Source organism: Sciurus vulgaris, assembly GCF_902686455.1.
Source record: "Sciurus vulgaris genome assembly, chromosome: 9".
Taxonomy (NCBI): domain Eukaryota; kingdom Metazoa; phylum Chordata; class Mammalia; order Rodentia; family Sciuridae; genus Sciurus; species Sciurus vulgaris.
The window spans coordinates 56,989,672-57,010,780 of NC_136469.1; the positions used below are offsets into that span (position 1 = coordinate 56,989,672).

The 21,109-nt window shown below is 39.4% G+C and overlaps 1 protein-coding gene across 13 annotated transcripts in view; it reads right to left on the reverse strand.

Moving 5' to 3' along the window:
- NFKB1 (nuclear factor kappa B subunit 1) overlaps positions 1 to 21,109 on the reverse strand; it is a 199,013-nt gene that overhangs the window by 55,059 nt on the left and 122,845 nt on the right. Inside the window, exon 1 of one of the 13 annotated variants that reach the window (XM_079154671.1) lies at positions 645 to 785. The exons of the other annotated variants lie outside the window; for them this stretch is intronic. Coding sequence (XP_079010797.1) covers positions 645 to 653 — 9 coding nt within the window. The 5' untranslated portion in view covers positions 654 to 785. Of the gene's footprint in view, positions 1 to 644; positions 786 to 21,109 lie in introns of those variants that run through there. 13 annotated transcript variants of the gene reach the window in all.

The window sequence follows — 21,109 nt, forward strand, 5'->3', positions numbered from 1 at the left end:
GTATTTGCAATTGATTCAGAAATTAATTTGTTCTATGGAAAATTTGTTTTCATTCTGCCTCCCTTTCACTTCTTAGAACACGGACTCCTTTGAAAATTAAATTTACAGAGAGCAACTATATCTCTTAGAAAGGGTTTTCTGAAAGAGTCTATACATGACAGACTCTTGAACAGTACTGGCTTAAACATAAATTAAGCTTTCCAATACAGCCAAGGAGACAAAGGTGAAATTACTGAGTAGTCAGCTATGCAGGGACACTGTAAGGGCATGGACATGAGAGGCAGGCAAGCCACGTGACCTTGCTAAGTTTCCTCATCTGTAAAATGCGATCATGGTACCTTAAAAGGTTGTGGTGAGAACTGCCCATGTTAATCACTCAAAGCTTTTAGAATAATGTGCAGCAAATAATAGCTGTATACAAGTGTTAGCTGGTAGTTTATTTATTGCTGTCATGTGCTCTTCTACCTTCAGGTCTTTTGATAACACAAATGCCCTGATGAGTTTTTAAAACATCCTGTTTAAAAGCAGACAGTGGGAATGAACGACCAATTCACACCCCCGCTTTTATTCCTAGGGTAAGTCTTTTATGCTGAGTTAACAGGCTTTGTTAATTTTCTAGTAATAACAATGTTTTTATACCTAACAGCTGTCATTGTTGAGGGTTCTCAGACTTTCTTGGCTTCCTTGATGAAATTTAAGACTTTCTTCCAGAATCTTTGGGACTCACAGATTACATCTGCTTTTCAAATAAGAAGTAGAAACCATCAACTCAGGAGGCTAAGGTGTGAGGATATAGTTCAAGGTCAGTCTGGGCAATTCAGTGAGACCCTGTCTCAAAATAAAATATGAAATTAAAAAAAGGGGGCTGGGGATGTGGTTCAGGGGTAGAGTACCCCTGGATTCAATCCCATTACTCTGCAAAAAAAAAAAAAAAAAAAAAGAACTAGAAACCAAGGGTCTTGATAATATTGATCTTAGTCAAATCACCTTTCATTTAAAATAATTCTGTCATACTGTGGAGAAGTACTTGCTCATTGGTTCTTCAAAGCTGATTAAAAGAAGTAGTCTAGAATTTTCTAGAAATCAGAATTTGAAATATCCAGTTTTCTCTCTGGGTAAATTTGGCCAGATCACATTGGCAGAAAGTAGAGGCAGCACGAACGTAGATTTTCCTGGGAAGTGGTGATGATGATGACAGTGAAAAAGAGGAGGAAGGAAAAGTCCACACTTGTCACCGGACTTTGTACCTGACTTTGTTCTCTGCCACACAGTTGCAGAACAATGGGGTGAAATCTAACTGCTCCTGAAGCCAGGCTGCTGGGCTCAGATCCCCTGCTGTCACTAACGAGCTGTGTCGACAGGAAAAGTTGGCTAACATCTCTGGGTTTCAGTTTCTCCATCTTTAAAAGCACCAATATGGTTGCTATTTTAGGGTTGTTAATAAAGTGCTTGGCACCTAAGGGGATTAGCAATCCCAAATATAGATCCTTTCTCCCAAGGAGGCTATGACTTCACTGATAACCAAAACTCGTCAATTCATCTAGTGAGCAAATATGAAGCCCCTTTTAAATGTTCCACAAACTGTAGTGCATCGGGGAGAGAAGGGACGAGGCGTGAGTGCAGACCAGGTCTGATTCCTATTCTAATGGGAAGTAGAGGGTGGGAGTGATACCAATCAAATAATCTCACAAACAAATGTAAAGGCATAAATGTGAAGAGCTTATCAAAGAAGATCTGTAACAGAGTTTTGACCTGGTCAGGAAGTTCAAAGCTTTCTGAGAGAGTAAATAGGGCTGAGATCTGAAAGAAGAGAAGGAGTCTAACAATAAAGGGGGTGGGTAAGGCCAAGGGGGTTGAGAGAGTATTCCTGGCACAGAGAAGACTGTGTGCAAGGGCCAGAGGAGAGTCCCCCTCTGACTCCTCAGACTTTCTTGCTGCCATGGTACAGGTGTTCCTTCATTCTACCACCCAGGTCCTTTCCTTCCGGCCAAAATCCAGCCACTCTTCCAAGGGAAGACCTAGATCTGAATCTTTCATGACACCCTCCTCACCACTTTAGCCCACTGAGGCCCTGATACTGTCCCTGTTTGGGGAATGTGATTGGAGGGAAAAGGGCAGTAAAATCATATGCAATCAGCAACTAAAGGGTTGTTGTCTTATTTGTTAATTCTCAGGCCATCAACTTCTACTAGCTAACTTGCTGTGTTTCTGGAAGGGGAAGGAATATGCCAACTCAGTCAATCCCCACAATAGCCCAGGGATGGGGTGGGGTCAGCAGGGGTACCCCTTCCACAACTGAAGGAAAGGAGACTCAGTAAGGTGAAGTAAATTGGTTCCTAAATGTGTATCGACGGGGCAGTTCCTTGAGCTTAGGTCTGGCCACCTCCAAGTTCATTTGCATTTTCCATTACACTGTGCTACCACTTGGCTTGATCACTTTTGTATATGTCCAAACTCTTCAGTGTTTCATAGCTCTACTTTGCCTACCACACTGCTGGTACATTTCAGTTATTCCTGAAAAACCTGTTTGTTTGGTATTGTTGGTGTGTGCTGTGAGAAAGGAGGTCTCAGAGATAGCTGTGAGTGGTGGGAAAAGTTCTCTTGTTCCCTTGCAAGTCTCTTTCATTTAAAAAATCATACTATGGACATGAAACCACACGTTCACTCTTTTAGGTTGTGAGTCAGATTATAAGGGGGAAAAAAAGAGGAAGAAGAAAAAGGAGAAAGAAATAAAGAATATGATCTTGCTTCTTCTCTCAAGGATGAAAAATAGCCAGTTCTTATTGTTCTTTGTTATTTATTATTTGAACAACCATAAAGCATAGACTAACTTCACTAAACGACAGAGTACAAAGTGGTATCTAACATAGTTACTGGATAGGAAGATGCTCAGTAAAGTTAGTCTCTTCCTTCTCTCTAATGCAGAACATTTGATGTTATGAGATCAATTGCTAGCTTTCCCCCTCCCAGCTCTGTGGTCCTACGCAAGTTAGATAACTTCCATGACCTTCACACTCCATGTCTACAAAATGGGTCAATAATGTGACATCAGAGAGCCACTGTGAGAACTACACAGTGCCTGGCAGGTGGTAGGTGCTATGGAAATATAGTTTTTTTTCCCCTTCTCTTGTTTCCAAAGGCCCCCTAAGCCGCCTGACAACATTGTGAGGTAGGCAGGGTTGGCACTATTGCCCCCATTTTGCAGATAAGAAAACAATTTCAGACAGATAGAGTAACAAGTGACATAACCCTAGGTCAGACAGTCAAGACACTGAGGACTCTGGAATTCCTCTGAAAGTCTTGTGAATGTCAGTGTGGTGTTCTCAGTAAGGTATGGGATGACACGAAAACATCCTCTCTGATCCACTTACTGTTTTCCAGTGGTGCTCATGGATTTGCATGAATTTACTGATGTTCTTTTACCTTGTTTCCTGCCCTACTTGATTGACCAACAGCACGTATGGCTCAAGATGTTAGGCTGGGCGGAGAATGGCAAACCACCATATCTCAACACCACAGGCTGCGAGGGACTCATCCACGACTCAGAGAAGATGAATAAAATCCCTACCTACATATAACTACTCTGAAAATTTAATTTTTTGTGTGCGTCACACGCTGACCTAGAATTTCCTTTTCTAGGTTTCATTTTAATTTTCAGTTTTATGACATCAGATATACTTGTTTCTAAATCACGCTTCTTTCAGAAAATCAAGTACAAGAAATATACTATTGCTAACTACCAGAACTGTCGGGGGTCTTGCACCTCAATAAGTATCAATATCACATTAACAAATTCTAAATAAATTCTCACCTTTGTCCAGTCAATTATCCATGATTGCAAAAGGATATGGGAGAAGTATAGTTGTCAATTTTTGGATGAATTGTGTTACAAATGTTCATATGAAAGCCAACTTTTGCAGTTAGGTACATTCTTAAGCAGATAATAAAGTTTAACATAGTGGAATTCTGGTACCATTTCTTTTTTATATTTCTTACTCTCCTTACATGGATTCTCAAATGGTTTTTAGAACCAGGTATTAAATATATATAATATCAAGTCAGGTCCTCAAAAGATATCCCAATTCTGACCACTTCCCACATAACCACTGCCACTTAGTTTAAAGCCAGCATCCTCTGTCTCCCATGGTTTTGCTCTTAACTAAGTTTCCTGGACCTGTTCTGTCTCCCCACAATTGTTCTGCCTGAGCAATCTGGTCCAAGGCAGGTCATGCCAAGGCTTGTCATTCCTCTGCTCAAAACTCTCCAAAAGTGAAAGTTGTTGAAGCTAGTGATTGGTACCAGGGAGCTCATTATACTCTTCTGTGTATATATGATTTAAAAATCTCCATGTAAAAAGCAAAGCAAAACAAAATGAAACAAACCCTCCAATGCCTCTCCTTTCTAAAAGCCAAAGTCTTTATAACAGCCAGTGAGACCTGAGACCTTCTGACCTGCGCACTCCCCATCCCCAACCCACCGTTTCCTCCCTGACCTGATTTCTCACACACTTCTATGCAGTCACATCAGCCTCATGCTGTTCTTGAACTTGCAGGTGAGCTCCCACCTGAGAGCTGCTGCACATCCTCTGCCCAGAATATTCTATCCCAGAACATCTACATATCCCTTCTCGACCTTCAGGCAATTCTCAGAGGGGCTTTCATGGCTGTCCTACCCTTACCTATGCTCACCACTCCCATCCCCACATTCCTTGCTCCTCTCCCTATTTTTCTCTGTTCATTAGTTGCCATTTCATATACTACACATTTCATGTGTTTTAATTGTTGCCTCTCTTCACCATCAGATTGCAGGCTCTTTTAAGAGTGAAAACATTGATTTCTCCCCTCTCATTCCCCAGTACTTGGAGAAATGTTTGTTATATTGTGGACATATATAAATTAATTTTTCAATGAGTGTATAATTAAATAATTAAGACATGATTAAAAAGTTATTTAGTGAAGGCAATTTACTGAAACAGAGTTGTGTTGGGCAGGAGAAAATTAAAGAAACTATATTCTTTCTATATTATTTTGTCCTTAAAAAGATGGCTAGACCCAAAGTAGCCTCTCGACAGGTGACTTAAAATGGAATGTGACCATCCTGCAGAACACTGACCCATGCTGCTGGAATGGTGTCTAGCTAGGGGATGTGGTAGTTGCCATGACCTATGGGTAAGAGGAATTTAACCTTGAAGTCAGGAGTTCCAGAAGCTGTGGGGTAGTGCAGGAAAGGTGACTTTTTTAAAGAAATTTTTTTTCTTTGTTGTAGATGGACACAATAGCTTTGTTTTATTTATTTATTTTTTAGGTTGTGCTGAGGATAGAACCTAGTGCCTCATATGTGCTAGGCAAGTGCGCTACCACTGAGCTACAACCCCAGCCCTGGAAGGTCACTTTTTAATCATCGTCCTTGGAATATCAAGGCAGCAGCTCTTCTCTTAGATCCCAGACACCCCTGTACATCCATCTTGCTACCCTGACTGCTGTTGACCATAAGGCTTTCTCCCTTGTGCTGGTGAGGCTCAGCACCAGCCTCACACACTCCTCTACGCCTTGTCTTGGTTCCCTCAGGCACCCAGGATTCACATCTCTGGTCCATACCAATTTTACAGTCCCACACTCTTCAAGGGAGAGTGTCCTTCCCTGATGTAGCTGATAGGAATCTTACCAGGGATCTTGTCAAAAGATCCTGCCATGATGGGGTGCAGGGCTACACCTCCAAGATCCCAAATGAATGGACTCTCTTCAATAAAGAACATGGTCTGTGGAGTCAGATGAACCTGGCTCTGAATTCTGGCTCTCCATTACCAGCTGGGTGACCCCGAGCAAGTTACTTAACCTTTTCTACTTGTTTTTGTATCTATTAAAATGTGAACCAAAGGCATAATTTCTGAATTTCATGAGGATTAAGGAGACAAAGTGTTCAGTACAGTTCTTGATAGAGAGCAGGCATGAAATAAATGACAGCAATTGTTATTTTTCTCTTCCTGCCTTAACAGACACCTGCAGTTGAGATTTCCTCTGATTTTAATAAGCCACAGTGTGGGAGTTCCTTTAACCTCCCTTCTCCTTATTGTTGCTGAGGTTCAAAATGCCCTGCTACTTCACATATCCCCCCTAATTCAAAGAAATGTTAAGTCTGTTCCTCTTTCCAGGAATAACCACTCCATAGTTTATTCCAGACTTTGAATCACTATCCTCCCTCCTCTCTGAGGGATTAGTTCTTTCCCTCAGTTTCCAGACAGGCATGCTCCTCTTCCTTATAAAAACAACCCTTTCCTGATAAGGGGGCTGACTTTCAAGCTCAGCAAGAAATGAAGACCTGTTCTTTCATTTAATGTTTTCTGTATCCAATGAGAAATGTTCTTAGAAGATTCTGCTCATACCGGCTGGAATGGAATTCTCTTTCCCCCTCCCAAGTACAAAAGAAAATCTCTAATTACCAAAGTGGAGCCATCTACTTCATCTGCAGCCTTTTGTAAATTAATTAATTCCCCTATTCTTAAAAAACAAAACAAAACAAACAAAAAAAAAAAAACAATAAAGTGCTTAAAGGTCATGACTGACTTCAAGTTTCCAAACCCACTAGTCACTTCTTATTTTTTCACTCCACTTAATGTCTCTGAAGCATGGGATGTGTTACCATTCCCTCCTCAGACCTCCCCCGTCCCACATCACTGGCTGCTTTGGCTAAGGCATTCGTCTCCTTTCCAAAGAGAACTCTCGCCAGAGATTGCTTGTGGGTCCATTTCTAATATTTACCACGATCACTTTATCCTCTTATCCACTCTGGATTTAACTTTCTACTCCATACGGATGACAACTAAATTTAGATCTCATGTCCTCACTGTTCTTTTAACCATATTTGACATTTCATCTGCTCTCAGGACACCTTTCTGTCTATATCACCTTTATAACTCTCTGTGCCCAAGGCTGGGCTAAGCACCTTCCTCCTCAAGCCCAATCCACCTCTGTTAAATAGAACTTCTAAGCAACTGTATGGAAACCCTCCTGTCATCTTGAATTGCTCTGTTTCTTGTCTTCTATGTTTAGTTAATGGCTAAACTTTAGCCAAGTGGTGCTTCCAAAATCTCTGCATTTGTCTCTTTTTTTTCCTATTCTCATTGCCTTAGTTTAACTTATGCAGAATCACTGCAATTCTTCTAACTGGTGTTCCTAGGCTTTTCCCTTCTCAAACTATAAGATTTATATTCCTGAAGCACACTTCTGATTATGATATATTGTTCCTATATTAAAACTTCCATTGCCTACCAATTCTTGCGTGATCGACTGTGTTATATCTTTCTTATCTTATTACCACCTGTCCTTTCATGTATTTTTCATTCCAATAGAACCTCTCACTATTCCCCATTTGAGCTCAGAGATTTCTATTTTTGAGGCTTTGTTACTGATTCTTCTGCTTGTGCTTTCTCTAGATAGATCTATGCTTTCAAGCATTTAACTTTCTCCTAAAATCCAGCACAAGTGCTGGCTGGGTTCCCCCAAATCTTCTATAATCAACTAGCTAACTCACAGAAATTTATCTCTGCTTAGAGCTATTAGATCATTTATTCTTTTATTCAAAAAATAGTCTACTCATCAGGTCCCATGCAGAAGCCACTGGTTTATACAGGGTTGATTACAACAAACAAGATGTTACTGTATTTCAGATATTTAAGGGCCTATCGTAGCTTCTCAGTTCAACTGATCAATCTTTGAGGATAGAGACATTAATTCTTTTTATTTCCCCAATCCTCTGCACAGAATCAGTAGCTGCTGAATCAATATTTGTGAAAAGAACTAATCGGCTCCAGGTTATACTGAAGAAGGAGGGAACTGAAAAGTGGTCAACCGTCCAGAGCAGCATTAGGAAAAGATGCCGACAGCAGGGCCACCGGGCCATCTTCCTTTAAGGACTGTTGAAGTGTTCCTGTCCTGACAGGACAGGAATTCATCTCAATCATCTGACTCTAAGGGATCCCTAAGGACCTTCTGCGAAGTACCTGCAAAAGTGAGTAAATGAAGCCAATTAATTTGTGAAGTTTCACTAATTCATTGGTTTGATGCCCGAGTTGGGAACACCAAAGAGGATTATTTTTTGAAGCCCTTATACTCTCTTAGCCTTTCCCACTTAGAAAAACAACTTTCATTTCCAGAGAGCCTGGCAGCAGAAATGCTAAAATATCTTTAATTTTCCTAAGTTTAACTCCCAGGTAGAATTCAACCCTGAGGCACAATTTCCTAACTGTGCTGGGCCTTGGCCAAGGCAGCAGGATGGGCAGAAAACGATCATAAAGAGTTGGAGCTGGTGCTAGATGAAGCAGAAGTGAGACTGGGCGGAGAAGAAGCCCTGCCTGGGTTGTGGGCCCCGTGTCCCTGTCATCTGGACACGCACGCACCTCACATTTCATGCCAGCACACTGTGCCAAGGCAGCCACAGGCAGGCTTCCCATCAGCGTCCCCGAGACACGCCATCATTCTGCCACTGGCAAAGAGTCCCAGCCCCACAGCGTCAGGTCAGTTTACGCTTCTGAGTCATTTGAAAATATCTAGAAGTGCAAAATCAGGAAAATTTAACTATCTAAGGTTATACTTTGTTTTTTAAGTCTGATTCCAGGTTTGGAGAAAGCATTTTGGATGTTGATGATGAGTCTGACTAGGTTGGGTTTAATCTAACTGCCTCAAAATTCTCAAATTTGAGAATGTTCAAAATTTCCAGTATGGTATAATGGGAGACTGTTCCCCTTTATACTAAACACATATGTGTTAGGCAAATCATTTCCTGAATATGGCATACCATGCTTACCTTTCTCAAAAATATCCTAACTTCTGGTTCACTTAGAGGCTTGGCTGAAGACTACAAATTTTTAGGTAAGAATACTTGGGCTAATTTTCAGTGTTGCCGTAGGTGGCGAGGGTTCTAGTCACCAGTTATTGCTATGATCTTGCATGAGTCACCTAGCCACTTCGGGAATTTTTTTTTTTTTTTTTTTTTGTGGCCCTGGGGATCAAAGCCAGGACCAGCAAATGCCAGGCAAGCACTCTACCACTAAACTACACTCAAAGCTCTATTTTATTTTAATTAATTAATTAATTTTGCAGTACTAGGAATTAACTCAGGGGGTACTCTACCACTGAGCTACATCCCTAACCCTTTGAAAAATTTTGTTTTGAGACAGGGTCTCACTACATTTCTGAGGCTGGCCTGAAACCTGCAATCCTCCTACCTCAGCCTCCAGAGTAGCTGGGTCTACAGGTATGTGCCACCACACATAGCCATTTGGACCTCTAAATTCTTTGTTTGTAGAATCACATATTTTCCAGCTCTAAAATTCTATGATTCCTAGTCATATGTATAAGACACACATAGGACAATATCCAAAGATCACAATTGCAAACTGCAGAAAAAGAAAAAGGAGGGAAGGAAGGAGGAAGGAAGAAAAGAGTTTAACACCATAGAATTTTGGAGATGGAAAAACCTTATAGATAAACTTAATTTAAAAATCGTGAACATTTTAAATACATTTTACCACAATTACAAACTGAGAAAACATACAATCAACACTCAAATTACCTGTTGTAATGGGGCCTCTGGTAGCATGGAAAATCAAAATTTAGAGACAAAGAAAAACCTTTATGTTAGGCAAAGATTTCAACTTTCATCATTAAAGCTGAAACTGAGTACCCAAAGTGTTTATTTTCAACAAATACAAGGAGTGCCCTGCCCTGGGTCATTAAATGCTGATAAAGAACTGTCTGTTCTGGGACTATGTAAGAAATGCTTCAGTTATACAAGTTTGGGGAGGAAAATCAGACAAGCCAATAGAATAACAAATTTTAATCAAAAAAGTTTTAAAAATTCCTTCTGAATAACTTAAAAATAATCAGAGGGACTAAAACACATGTTAGGTAGGATTGAAGTAACTCCAGAATAAATATTTCAGGTCTCTGACATTTAATTTTTGAAAACAGAAATTATTAATATAAATATGTAAATTTCTACTGTTCTTTTAAAATGTTCTTTAAGTCTTTTAATATATTGTGGTGGTGGGGCTGGAACCCAGAGCCTCCTGCATAGTAGGAAGCACTGCCCACTGAGCTACACCCCTGACCCTTAACGCACTGTGTTTCTTTTCTTTTTCTTTTTCTTATTTTGGTAATGGGGATTGTCCTAGGATGCTTCACCACCGAGCCACACCCCCAGCCCTTTTAATTTATTTTATTTATTTTGAGACAGGGTCTCACCATCCTCCTGCCTCAGCCTCCCTGAGTCACTAGGATTACTCATAGGCATTCACTAGGATGCCCGGTTAACACAATGTTTTGCAACCAAATCTAATTTGAGATAACAAGTGATATCTCTGATTCTGTGATGCTGAAATTCATTTGGAATTAAACATGACTGATTTCTTTCTTCGTGGAGGCACATAGTCGCCTCATACTTTTTCTTGCTTGTTAAACCCGCCCTATCAACCTTCACAGAAGCCTGCTGGTTAGAGGATCAGTGAGGCTTTCCACAATTGACAGTACTTAAAGGCCTCCTCCTATCTGGAATTTAATTTGTACCATAGTAAATACAGCTGCCTTGTATAAGAATTTGGGCCACTCTGGGAAGAAGACAATGAGCTGCTCCTTCCTTTAGAAGGAAAGTACATAAGATAAAGAGCACTTGAGTTATTCTCCTGTAATTTCCTGTGGAAATCCCCTACTAAATTAGGAGAATTACAAGTGAGTAGAACTGGGAAATTTTCTTTGTCTGATTTCTTGGTGTCACTTTAATTGTCGTGTCACACCCCCAGACACTAGTATGGCAAAAAAGAAATCATCCTCTAAGTGTCAGACTGAGGTTAACCAAAATATTGTACCATCTGCATACTATGATGTAAACAAAAGTAGGAAGGGGGAAACACCAAAATTTCTACCAACTTCTAGGATAACATCAGCCAGTAATGTAAAGTATGACAGTATTTTACACCAGAAAAACAACAACAACAACCACCACCACCACCAACCCTTTCAGGTTGAAAGTTTAATGTGTAGTTTGTATAAACAGATTAAAACACAAAGTATATGAAATAAGTCACACATTTTGAGCCTTGGATAAAATGGTTTGCAAGCTACTGGTTTCTATTATTTGGGGAATTTTTCAGAAAAGTAAAACTTCTCTATAATCAAATCTTGTTTAGCTGTTGTATAAAGTCATGACTTATTAAGCAAAATCCTTTCTAAAGAAGACAGAGGGGGAAGAGAGGAAAGGGGAGAGGCTGGGTGGGAGAAGGGAGGGAGGCAGGCAGGCAGGCTGGATTGACTGGTTAGTTGTCGAGGGTCTTAGCACAGGTAGCTCCCTGCCCTGTAATCTTCCAGTTAATTTTCAAACCGGTGCAGTGGCAATGAACTCATTTCATCCTGAGGCTACACATTCCACCCAAAGGCAGCTCTGACTCTCCCTGACAATTGAAACCTCGCTCTCCTGGGGCTCCTGGTGCCTCCTGATTCAGTCCTCTAGTGACAGGGCACATTTCATCCTTCTTTCCATGACAGCCACTCAACTATTTGAAGACAACCATACAACCCTCCAGGCTGTAAATATTCTCGGGCACAATAACCACTCCCCATTTCAGTGAAGTGTGAGTTCTGCCACTATGCTGTTCTGAACAAACTCATTCTGGTTTCTATTCTCTACCAGTGTGGGACCCTGCAGTGTACACGTATTCCTAGTGACCTTTCAATAGAGTGTGAGACTACTACCTTCTTGGTCTTATATACTATTCTTTTATTAATGCAGCCTAAATTCCTTGTTTGGCAGTCACCTGGTCTTGTTGGCTCATGCTGAGTATATCATTCATTAAAACTCCTAGATCTTTTTGCATACATTGCTGCAAATCATCTCTCCCACCCTTTACCTGTGGTAATTTATTTTCTGGATGCATGTATCTCTTTTTAAACACCATTACCTAAAAATCTGGCACTCTGTCCCAGCTTTTCAAGATGAATCTAAATTTAAATTATTTGCTATCTATCAATGTATGTCACTTGAAAATCTGGTAAGAACCTTAAAAGGGCTCAAGATTGAGAAAATATATTTAAATAGTGGGGTAAGATCCCTGGGGTTCATCATTGGGAATGTCCCTCCAGGCTGTATGTCACCAGCATGGGACATACAGTTAACCTCTGAAGTTTCATAATAGCGATCTTTAGCACCTCACCATCTCACTATTTTAGAAAACCTATTCCAGAAGACAGTGCAGCAGGGCGATGTGATCTGCTGTTACAGGAGTGTGGAAACTATACCATGGCCAACAGGGGCAGGGACCACCTAGTTGGGAGGTGATCTCAGGAAGGTGCATATCCCCTAGTCCTCCCCAACCCCCCGCCCCATACACACTCCTCCATCGATTCCTGGGAATACCAGGAATTCCTTAATACCATCTCACATGTGCCTGCTTCTTGGCTGTTTCATATGACCAAGGAGCAGAGAGCTGATCATATTCCAATGTGTGACCACAGAGGCCAGCACTGTGCCTGGCAGGTGGTGTGCACTGGATAACCACATGCTACATGAACGCAAGGCAGGAAGGCAGACCAAGAAATCTCTGAAACCTAAAAGGGAATATTCTGGGTATGGATGGGTTCAGGTTTCTGGAATAACCATTCAGAATGCACTTTAAATCAAGGCTCTGCCTGTTGGGTTTTATTTTCCTATTTTTAAAAGTAATTAAACAACTTGACTTCATTTCTAAAGGGTTTAGTGAATTTTACGTAAATGAAAGATTATGTGAGACTGATAAATGCTATATTCAAAAGTAAAATTAAATCAATAGGGATGAGAAAATTCCTAAAATTTGACACAAAGAACTAGCTTAACTCTGTGACCTAATGAAAATCTTTAACTATCTAGAAGGGAAAAAAAAATTAATCCAAGAAAACATTACTCTGAACATCCTCTGTTGACTACATCTGGCCAAAAGAACTGCAAATAAATTTTGAACCATATATAGTAAATTTGTTCCTAGAACTGGTATTGGTACAGTAATTCTAAACTATACTACCTTTCTATTAACAGGGCTCAGCAAGTGAGTAAGTACATTGCCATAACTGGCAACAGGGTTTTTCGTTATCTGAGAAAGATACACATATGGGATGGGGAGAGGGTAGGAAGAAGCCTGTGGTGTTAGGATAGAATTAGGGGTGTGGATTAGAGTATAAGGCTAAGACTTAAAAAATCAATTTTCTAGCTCTAATGAAAGAGTCTAGAAGAAATTTCTCTGCCAAAAGTAAACAAGGGCTTCCTAGAGAGATGAATGATTCTAAGACTGGGCAGGGAAGGTAGAGAACAGCTCATGATTTCAGAAATAAGAAAGTGCTAAAAAATGGGTAGAACATATCTAAAGGACAAGGGAGCTAGCTTCCTCAGCCACACTACTGGGTAGGTTCACAGGGAGAATTACTGGTGAGGCAAGAAGTACTTGGGCCTCTGCATCTATGTCTGCTGGTTTCTGTGAGATGGAAGGCTCCCACTGGTCAAGACTAGAACAATTTAGGAATCATAATGAATAATGACAGATGGCTTACAGTATCCTGAGTTAAGAAGAGAATCCATGATTGCATTTTTCTGAAATGCTTGGGAGAAAAAAATGTTTCAGATTTTGAAGTATTTTGGATTTGGGAATATTTGCATAGATTTCATCAGTGTACCATCCTAATTTAAATCTGAAATCTGAAATGCTCCAAAATCTGAAATTCCTGACACATACATGTATGTATGTATATAATGCATATATATATGTATTATACATAAAATCATAAGAGGAAGGAAATGAAGAAAGAGAAACTGTTTTTAGTTAAGTTACCATGAAGCTTGTTTCTTAAACTCAAAATTGAGATAATAAAATTTCCCTTAAAGAGTTGTATGAGAATTATGCAATACCTGATACACAGATAAATGACAAGTGGAAACAGCACAACATGTTTCATGTGATTTCATTACTAATTGAGGCAATAGTTGAGTGCCCAAAGAATGAAAAGAACTTCAATCTAATTCAGCAAGTTATTTATTGGATATCTACCAGTCGGAGATGATATAATGAAGAATAAGACATGATTCCTGCCCTCAAGAAATACAGTCTAGAGATGAGGAGACAGGCGTGTAAGTAACTGAAGCAATATAAGGCCCACAGCAACAGAGACTTTTAAGGGTATTATGGCCCATTATGGAGGGATATACTAAGAGGTTGCCTGTCCCAGTTGGTTGAATGAGAGCAAATCAGGAAAGACCTTCTGAAGGAGTCCTTACGCTGAAAAAGACATTATAAAAATACATAAGAAGAGGCTGGGGATATAGCTCAGTTGGTAGAGTGTGTTCCTTGCATGCACAAGGCTCTGGGTTCAATCCCTAGCACCAAGACAAAAACAAAAACAAAACAAAACAGAAAAACAACCATAAGAAGTAAATGAAATGAAAGAGACTGAAAACAAAGCCAGGGAAAGAAAAAAAAACCAGAATGTGTGGGTGCAGTGGTGCATGTCTATAATCCCAAAGGCTCGGCACTCTGAGGTAGGAGAATCTCAGGTTCAAAGCCAGCCTCAGAAACTTAGTGAGGCCCTAAGTAACTTAGCAAGACTCAGTCTCAAAATTAAAAAAAGCTGGGGATGTGGGTCAGTGGTCAAACACCCCTGGATTCAATCCCTAGTACCAAAAACAAAAACACCAACAAACAAAAACAGAATTCATAGGAAATGAGGAACATTTATAAAAGGAAAACTTGATGGACAGTAAAAAGAAACTCAATGACAAAACATATTCCAAAAATATAAAGACCTTAGTAGAGTGGAGAAATCAGGGTCAAGCAGGATTATTGCCTCAGGAGTATGTCTGTGATGAAGATAGAAGAGGAGATTGATTCAGAGGCTTGCAAAGTTGCTGTGCACAAAAGCAGCAATGAGAAGCTGTGTATGATGAATGAAATGGCACAGAGTCTTTATGAAGAAGAAGGTAGACATTCAAACCTGGCACTTACCATGTGACAGGCACTGTTCTTTACAATCCTATTCATTTAATCTTCCCAGCAACACTGCTGTTTGTATTCTGATTTTACAGAAGTTCAGAGAAGTTAACCAACTCACCCAAGGTTACACAGCTAATAAGAGTGCAGACCTGGATCTGAACCCAGAGTAGCCCACTTTTCAGTTTTCTATTAATTACTTTGTAATCTCACCTCCCTGGATGTCTATGGGATTCTAAAGAATGTTTAAAATTCATTAAGTGAAAGAAGGAAAGGATGGAATATTTTATAGATTTATAAAGTTTATGTACACATACATATGCTTATTGTTTATGTTTGGTATGTATTTGGATGTATAATACACATGCACTTACAAGAATACACATATGCATGCAAGCTTGTAAAGGCATGGAATATTTTTGGAAGCCTATCCAAGAAATTTGTAACAGTGCTTCTCTCCACAGAAGAGAGGGATCTTGGATAAAAGGGAAAGTTGCTTTTTGCTATTCTTTGTATTACTTGAATAAAAAATTCAGGTACTGGAAAATAAATTAAAAACTAGTTCTTACTTAAAAAAAAGAAAAAAATTCATGCATTGGGGATAGCACCAAGAAGATGTTTTCCAGAGAGGGAGAACAGACAATCACACAATCAGTAATAAAAAAGGTTTGGAAGTCTTAGGAGACTGTGGGAGAGAGAAATTATTTGATGTTATTTCTGAATTTTACCAGTACACAGACCTCTTGCTCAGAACCCACAAACCCAATTTAGTCCACATGTTTGCAGTGTAACTAAAGCCTTCTTCCAGAAACAGGGGTGGAGTCTAGGAATGTCTGTTAAGGAAGTCACTTGGCCCCACATTCCCTATCTCCAGGGTTACCTTCAGAGGTGGGTGGCCTAGACACCTCCAGTCTCAGATCTCTTAAACCTTTGTTTCAGCTTCCAGGAAGCAGACTCTTTGTTGCAGGGCTGGGGAGCTCTGAGTGAGCCTAGAGCTGCCATGTGGGCCACCTTCCTGAGCTGCACGTGAAGCCCATGCCACAGAAGCCAAGCCGCATCATTTTAGCTCTGAATTCAGTGAAGTTGGAAGCCAATTAATTCTTCCTTACGAATTTTCACTTTTTTAAACAACTAAGTCTCCTTGTTGGTTTTTATCTGTTTACCATTTTCCAATGGATTGAAATATGGAGGCATATAAGGTCAAACAAGGCCAGAAAAGGTTAGGTGATATACCCAAGATCTAAGTTGTAGGGTCTTGGTTGGGACTAAGACATGACTGTCCTCACTACAAGTCAAGTAGGATTAGAGAAAAAAGGCAAAGAAGGCTGAGGAGATGGAAGAACATGATGCAACAGCAGCTGGACAGGAGCCCCGAGGCCTGGCTGAAGGCTCTTGCTGTTGTCAGTTGCAACCTGGTATATCATATCATGCCGTTTCTTCCTTAGTTACATCCTGGTCATACTAGCGCAGCTTATAGGAAGAGGATCCTAACAGCTTTCGGCACAATGAGCATTCATTCAATATGCAAAAACTATTGGCCACTTTGTATACACTAGTTATTATTCCAAGTACTGGAGATAAAACAGACAAAAATCCTTGCCCTTATGGAACTAACAGTCATATTATAGGCAGTTTTCATGATTTTTAAAAATTAAAATATAAACATGTCCAGAATGAACATTTAATGCTATAGATAGATATGCCAGGAACTATGCTAGTTGATTTTATGTAAATTACTCATTTATTCCTAGACTCTTCCTGCAAGGTAGATATTTTTATTTTCCACTTATACATAAGGAAAATAAAGTTTGAAGAGATTAAGCAAGTTGTTAAAGATCACCCAGTCTGCAAGTGGCACAATCTAGAGTAAGATCTAGCTTTTGCTTTCAAGTATGGTGTTTTGCCCACTAAACCACAGCTCTTTTTAACTACTCTACAACAGATGTCTCCACTTTAGGAACTTAATGGGTTTACTCAGATCCTACAAAGTCCTTGGTAATTACATTATGTAACACATCAGTACAGAACCCTATAGGAAGCAATTTATCGTCTTCTCTTGATTAGACTACTGCTTATTGGGTTAATATCTAGGATGTAATCTCATATCTGTTTTCTTTATGAAGTCTCGAAGTGGTATGTTGGAAATGGCTTGACTGACTCACAAGAGTTAAAGGTTACATTTTCAGAAATTCTGCAAGTCAGTTAACTTCACACTAATGTCTTAAAATTAAATATGCAAGACAATTAGCAGATGTTATAAATCAGGTGTGTGTGTATGTGTGGGGGGGAGTCCTTCCTGAGCCAGTTGTTAGACATTTACTAACACATCCATCGTCTACTCAATGAGGAAATGTCATAGGAGTTTCTCTTTCTTAAATTAAAACACCAGTAAAACTGGGAAACCCCTCTAACTTAAAAGATTTTCTACTGCTTCTAAATGAATAAAAATGACCTACAAGGGAACACCATGGACACATGTAAATTTCTTACTGAGTAAGTCACAGGGCTGTAATGAGCATTATCTGTAATGAGCATTATCCACACCATTAGCACTAATGGTTTTATCAGCTCAATACCAGTATACACTTGTAATGGGTTGAATAGTGTCCCCCAAAATTCATGTCCACTCAGAACCCCAGAATGTGACCTTGCTTGGATATGGATTGTTTGCAGATGTAATTAGCTAAGGTGAGGTCATATTGGATTATGGTACCCGCCCCCCCCCAGAAAAAACATTGGTTGATCTCGTTATAAGAGAAAGAAGGAGATTTGAACACAGAGGGAAAATAGCCACATGAAAACAGAGAAAGAAACTGGGGTGATGCAGACGAAGAATGCCAACGACTGCCAGCAGCCACCAGGAACAGGAAAGAGGCAGGAACAGGAAAGAGGCAAGGAAGGAAGTTTCTCCAGGGTCCACAGAGGGAGCATGGCCCTGCTGACATGTGGGTGGACCTAGAGGCTCCAGAACTGTGAAAGAATGAATTTCTGTTGCTTTAAAGGGGTCAACACTCCATCATGTAGGTACAGACAATGACATCCTCCATAACCCCCCTAAAGCTCAAGAAATAAAACCAAGAATCAATAAGCAGGATGCCATCAAACTAAAAAGCTTCTGTACATCAAAGGAAATGATTAAGAAAGTGATGAGAAAGAACCTGTGAATGGGAGAAAATCTTTGCCTGCTACTCTTCTGACAGGAGATTAATTTCCTTACTATATAAGGAACTCAAAAAACTTAATGCCAAAAAATCAAATAACCCAATTAATAAATGGGCCAAAGAACTAAACAGAAACTTCTCAAAAGAGGAAACACAAAAGGCCAACAAATATATGAAAAAACATTCAATATATCTAGACATCAGGAAAATGCAAATCAAAACTACACTAAAGATTTCATCTAACAATTATAAAAAACACAAACAATAATAAATGCTGAAGAAGATGGGGGAAAAGGTACACTTATGTATTACTGGTGGGACTATAAATTAGTACAAGCACTATGGAAAGCAGTGTGGAGATTCCTCGAAAAACTAGGAATGGGACCATATGACCCAGTTATCCCACTCCTTAGTATTTATCCAAATAACTGAAATCAGCATACTAGAGTGATACAGCCAGCTCAATGTTTATAGCAGTATAACTCACAATAGCCAAATTATGGAATCAACCCATTGACAGATGAACGGATTAAGAAATTGTATATATACACAATGGAGTTTTACTCGGCCATAAAGAAGAATGAAATAATATCAATTTCTGGGAGATGGAAATGAAGAAAATTATGTTAAGTGAAATAAGCCAGACTCAGAAAATCAAGAGTCAAATGTTTTCTCTCATATGTGGAAGCTAGAGCAAAATAATGGAAGAAGGTGGGGTGGGGGAAAGGGGACTAGATATCATAAAGATATAAGACAGATCATTGGAGCATAGGAATGAAAATCAGGAGGGTGGAAGGAAGGGAAGAGGGTAGAAATACGGAATAAAATAAACAATAGCTTGTTATATATATATATACACCAAAAAGAATTCACCTGTATATATGTGTATGTATGTGTGTTAGGATCCTGTACTAAAAGTTTCTCTTAATGAGCAGTTTTCTCCAGTTTATAATGGTGATTTTGATTTAAAGGGTTGTTTAAAAACCTTCCACAAGGTAATATCCTGCTCTAGGAGCCAAAGGCAGAACTTCTGAACTAGTTAAAAGAAATATTATCTAGAAGTCTAGCATGTGGTTATATATGGGAGGTTCTGTCTGCTTGCCTAGAGCAATACTTGATATACAGTGTCCAATGAATATTTGTGAAATAACTATCTTCTCTCTTTTGGCTTTAACCACTAATGGTTAGCTTCATGCTTAGTGGGTATGTGATGGGGAGGCTAGTAAAGACTATTCACCTGTTCCCGCTGTTGGCATTGGGTCTTGCCTCTTTTTTATCAACTGGCAAACTGAAGGGAAACTTTCTTGAGTTTAGTGTTGAGCAACTTAAACCTTTTAAACTCACTTAAAATAGAAAATGCAGATATGCAAATATTCAAGTTTAAATGCAAAAAGAAAAAAAAGTAGAGACCTTTTTTTTTTATTAATTTGCTGCTATTTCAAAGTCAAAGTGACATGGTAATTCTTAACCATGTTTATCTTTGAAAATCTGATCAAAAAAAGTTATATGCATTTCCCCTAGAAAAATGCATACACAAATACATAAAACTCTGCATATGCTTTTGGGAGTCCAGAAGCCCTCAGAAAACACTAAAAGGGTCTGTGGACTTTGAGTTACAAAGCCCTTCTCTTCATTGGGCAGCTTTTCTGTGTGAGTTACAGAGCACAGGTTATAATGTACATAAGGGGTATGATTGTTTTCTCTTATTAACATAGGCACACAATGAACAACTTAAGGGTGTCAATGGAAATTCTAATAAATGTACATGTATGTTCCTTACACATGACCAATTGATCATTGGTGATCTTCTCCCCTGGTGTTTTAAGTAACTGAGTCAGACTAAATTACTCAAAATTAGTATTCCAATCAGATCCTCAGAATGGCAAACTTCCTGAATCAGACAAGTCTATACAAAGGAAAGGGAGGTTATGCAAAGATATGTGATATCCTTAAATGGCAAAGCAGATCAGGCAGTCTTCATTTGACCTTGACAGAAACTTAACACTTAGGATTTTTAAGTGAAAGGTACTGAGAATAGAGATTTTCGTTTTAATTGGGGTGAGGGGGTGGGAAGTGGGAGGGGCATAAAAAAGCTATTGTTGACCTAAACATTTCAACACACTACTTTTACTCAACATAAAACACTCAGGAAAGGAAACAAGTGAGAAGCAGCTTTCAGAAAACATTTGATAAAAAATAGTTACACTTATATCAGTTGTTTCAAGTGCTTTGCATTTGATATTTATAACTAAAGAGAAAATAAGAATTCCAAGCACAAACTATTTGTATCTTGGAAACAAAGTCACTGCTCTTTTTTTCTAAATATATTTTTAGTTGCAGATGGACACAATACCTTTATCTTATTTATTCATTTTTCTTTTTTACGTGATGCTGAGGATTGAACCTTGTGCCTCACACGTGCTGGGCAAGTGCTCTACCACTGAGCCACAACCCCAGCCCCAAAGTCACTGCTCTTGATGTGTGTTTTGCAGTGAGGCACACAGGGGGATGTCACAGAGGCCGAGAATGGGAGTGAGATCAGTTTCTGAAGCCCCACGGGCTACTCCTCTTGGCCTCGTTCCACTTCTGTGAAAAAGAAGGCAGTTTGATTTAAAAATTTTTATGCATGACTTTCGGGAAAAAGAGGGCAATAAGCCTCCCCTGGCACTCCTTGCTGAGTCAAAGGCAGGCAGGAACAAGCTTGGCCTACAGGAGGTTCCCTGCTCTTCTGCCAGCCTCCCCCATTAGGAGTTCCATGACAAAATAAGACCCGAGCATACATTAAAGAGAAGCTTTATAGGACGGTATAATGGATTATTAAATGTTTAATGGCAGGAAAACTTCTTAAAATAGGGCAAGACATAAGAGTTAGTTTGTATATTTACTTTCTCTAGATTTTTTTCCTGAATATTATTTTTTGCTTTAAGAGTCAGCATAAATTTCACACAGT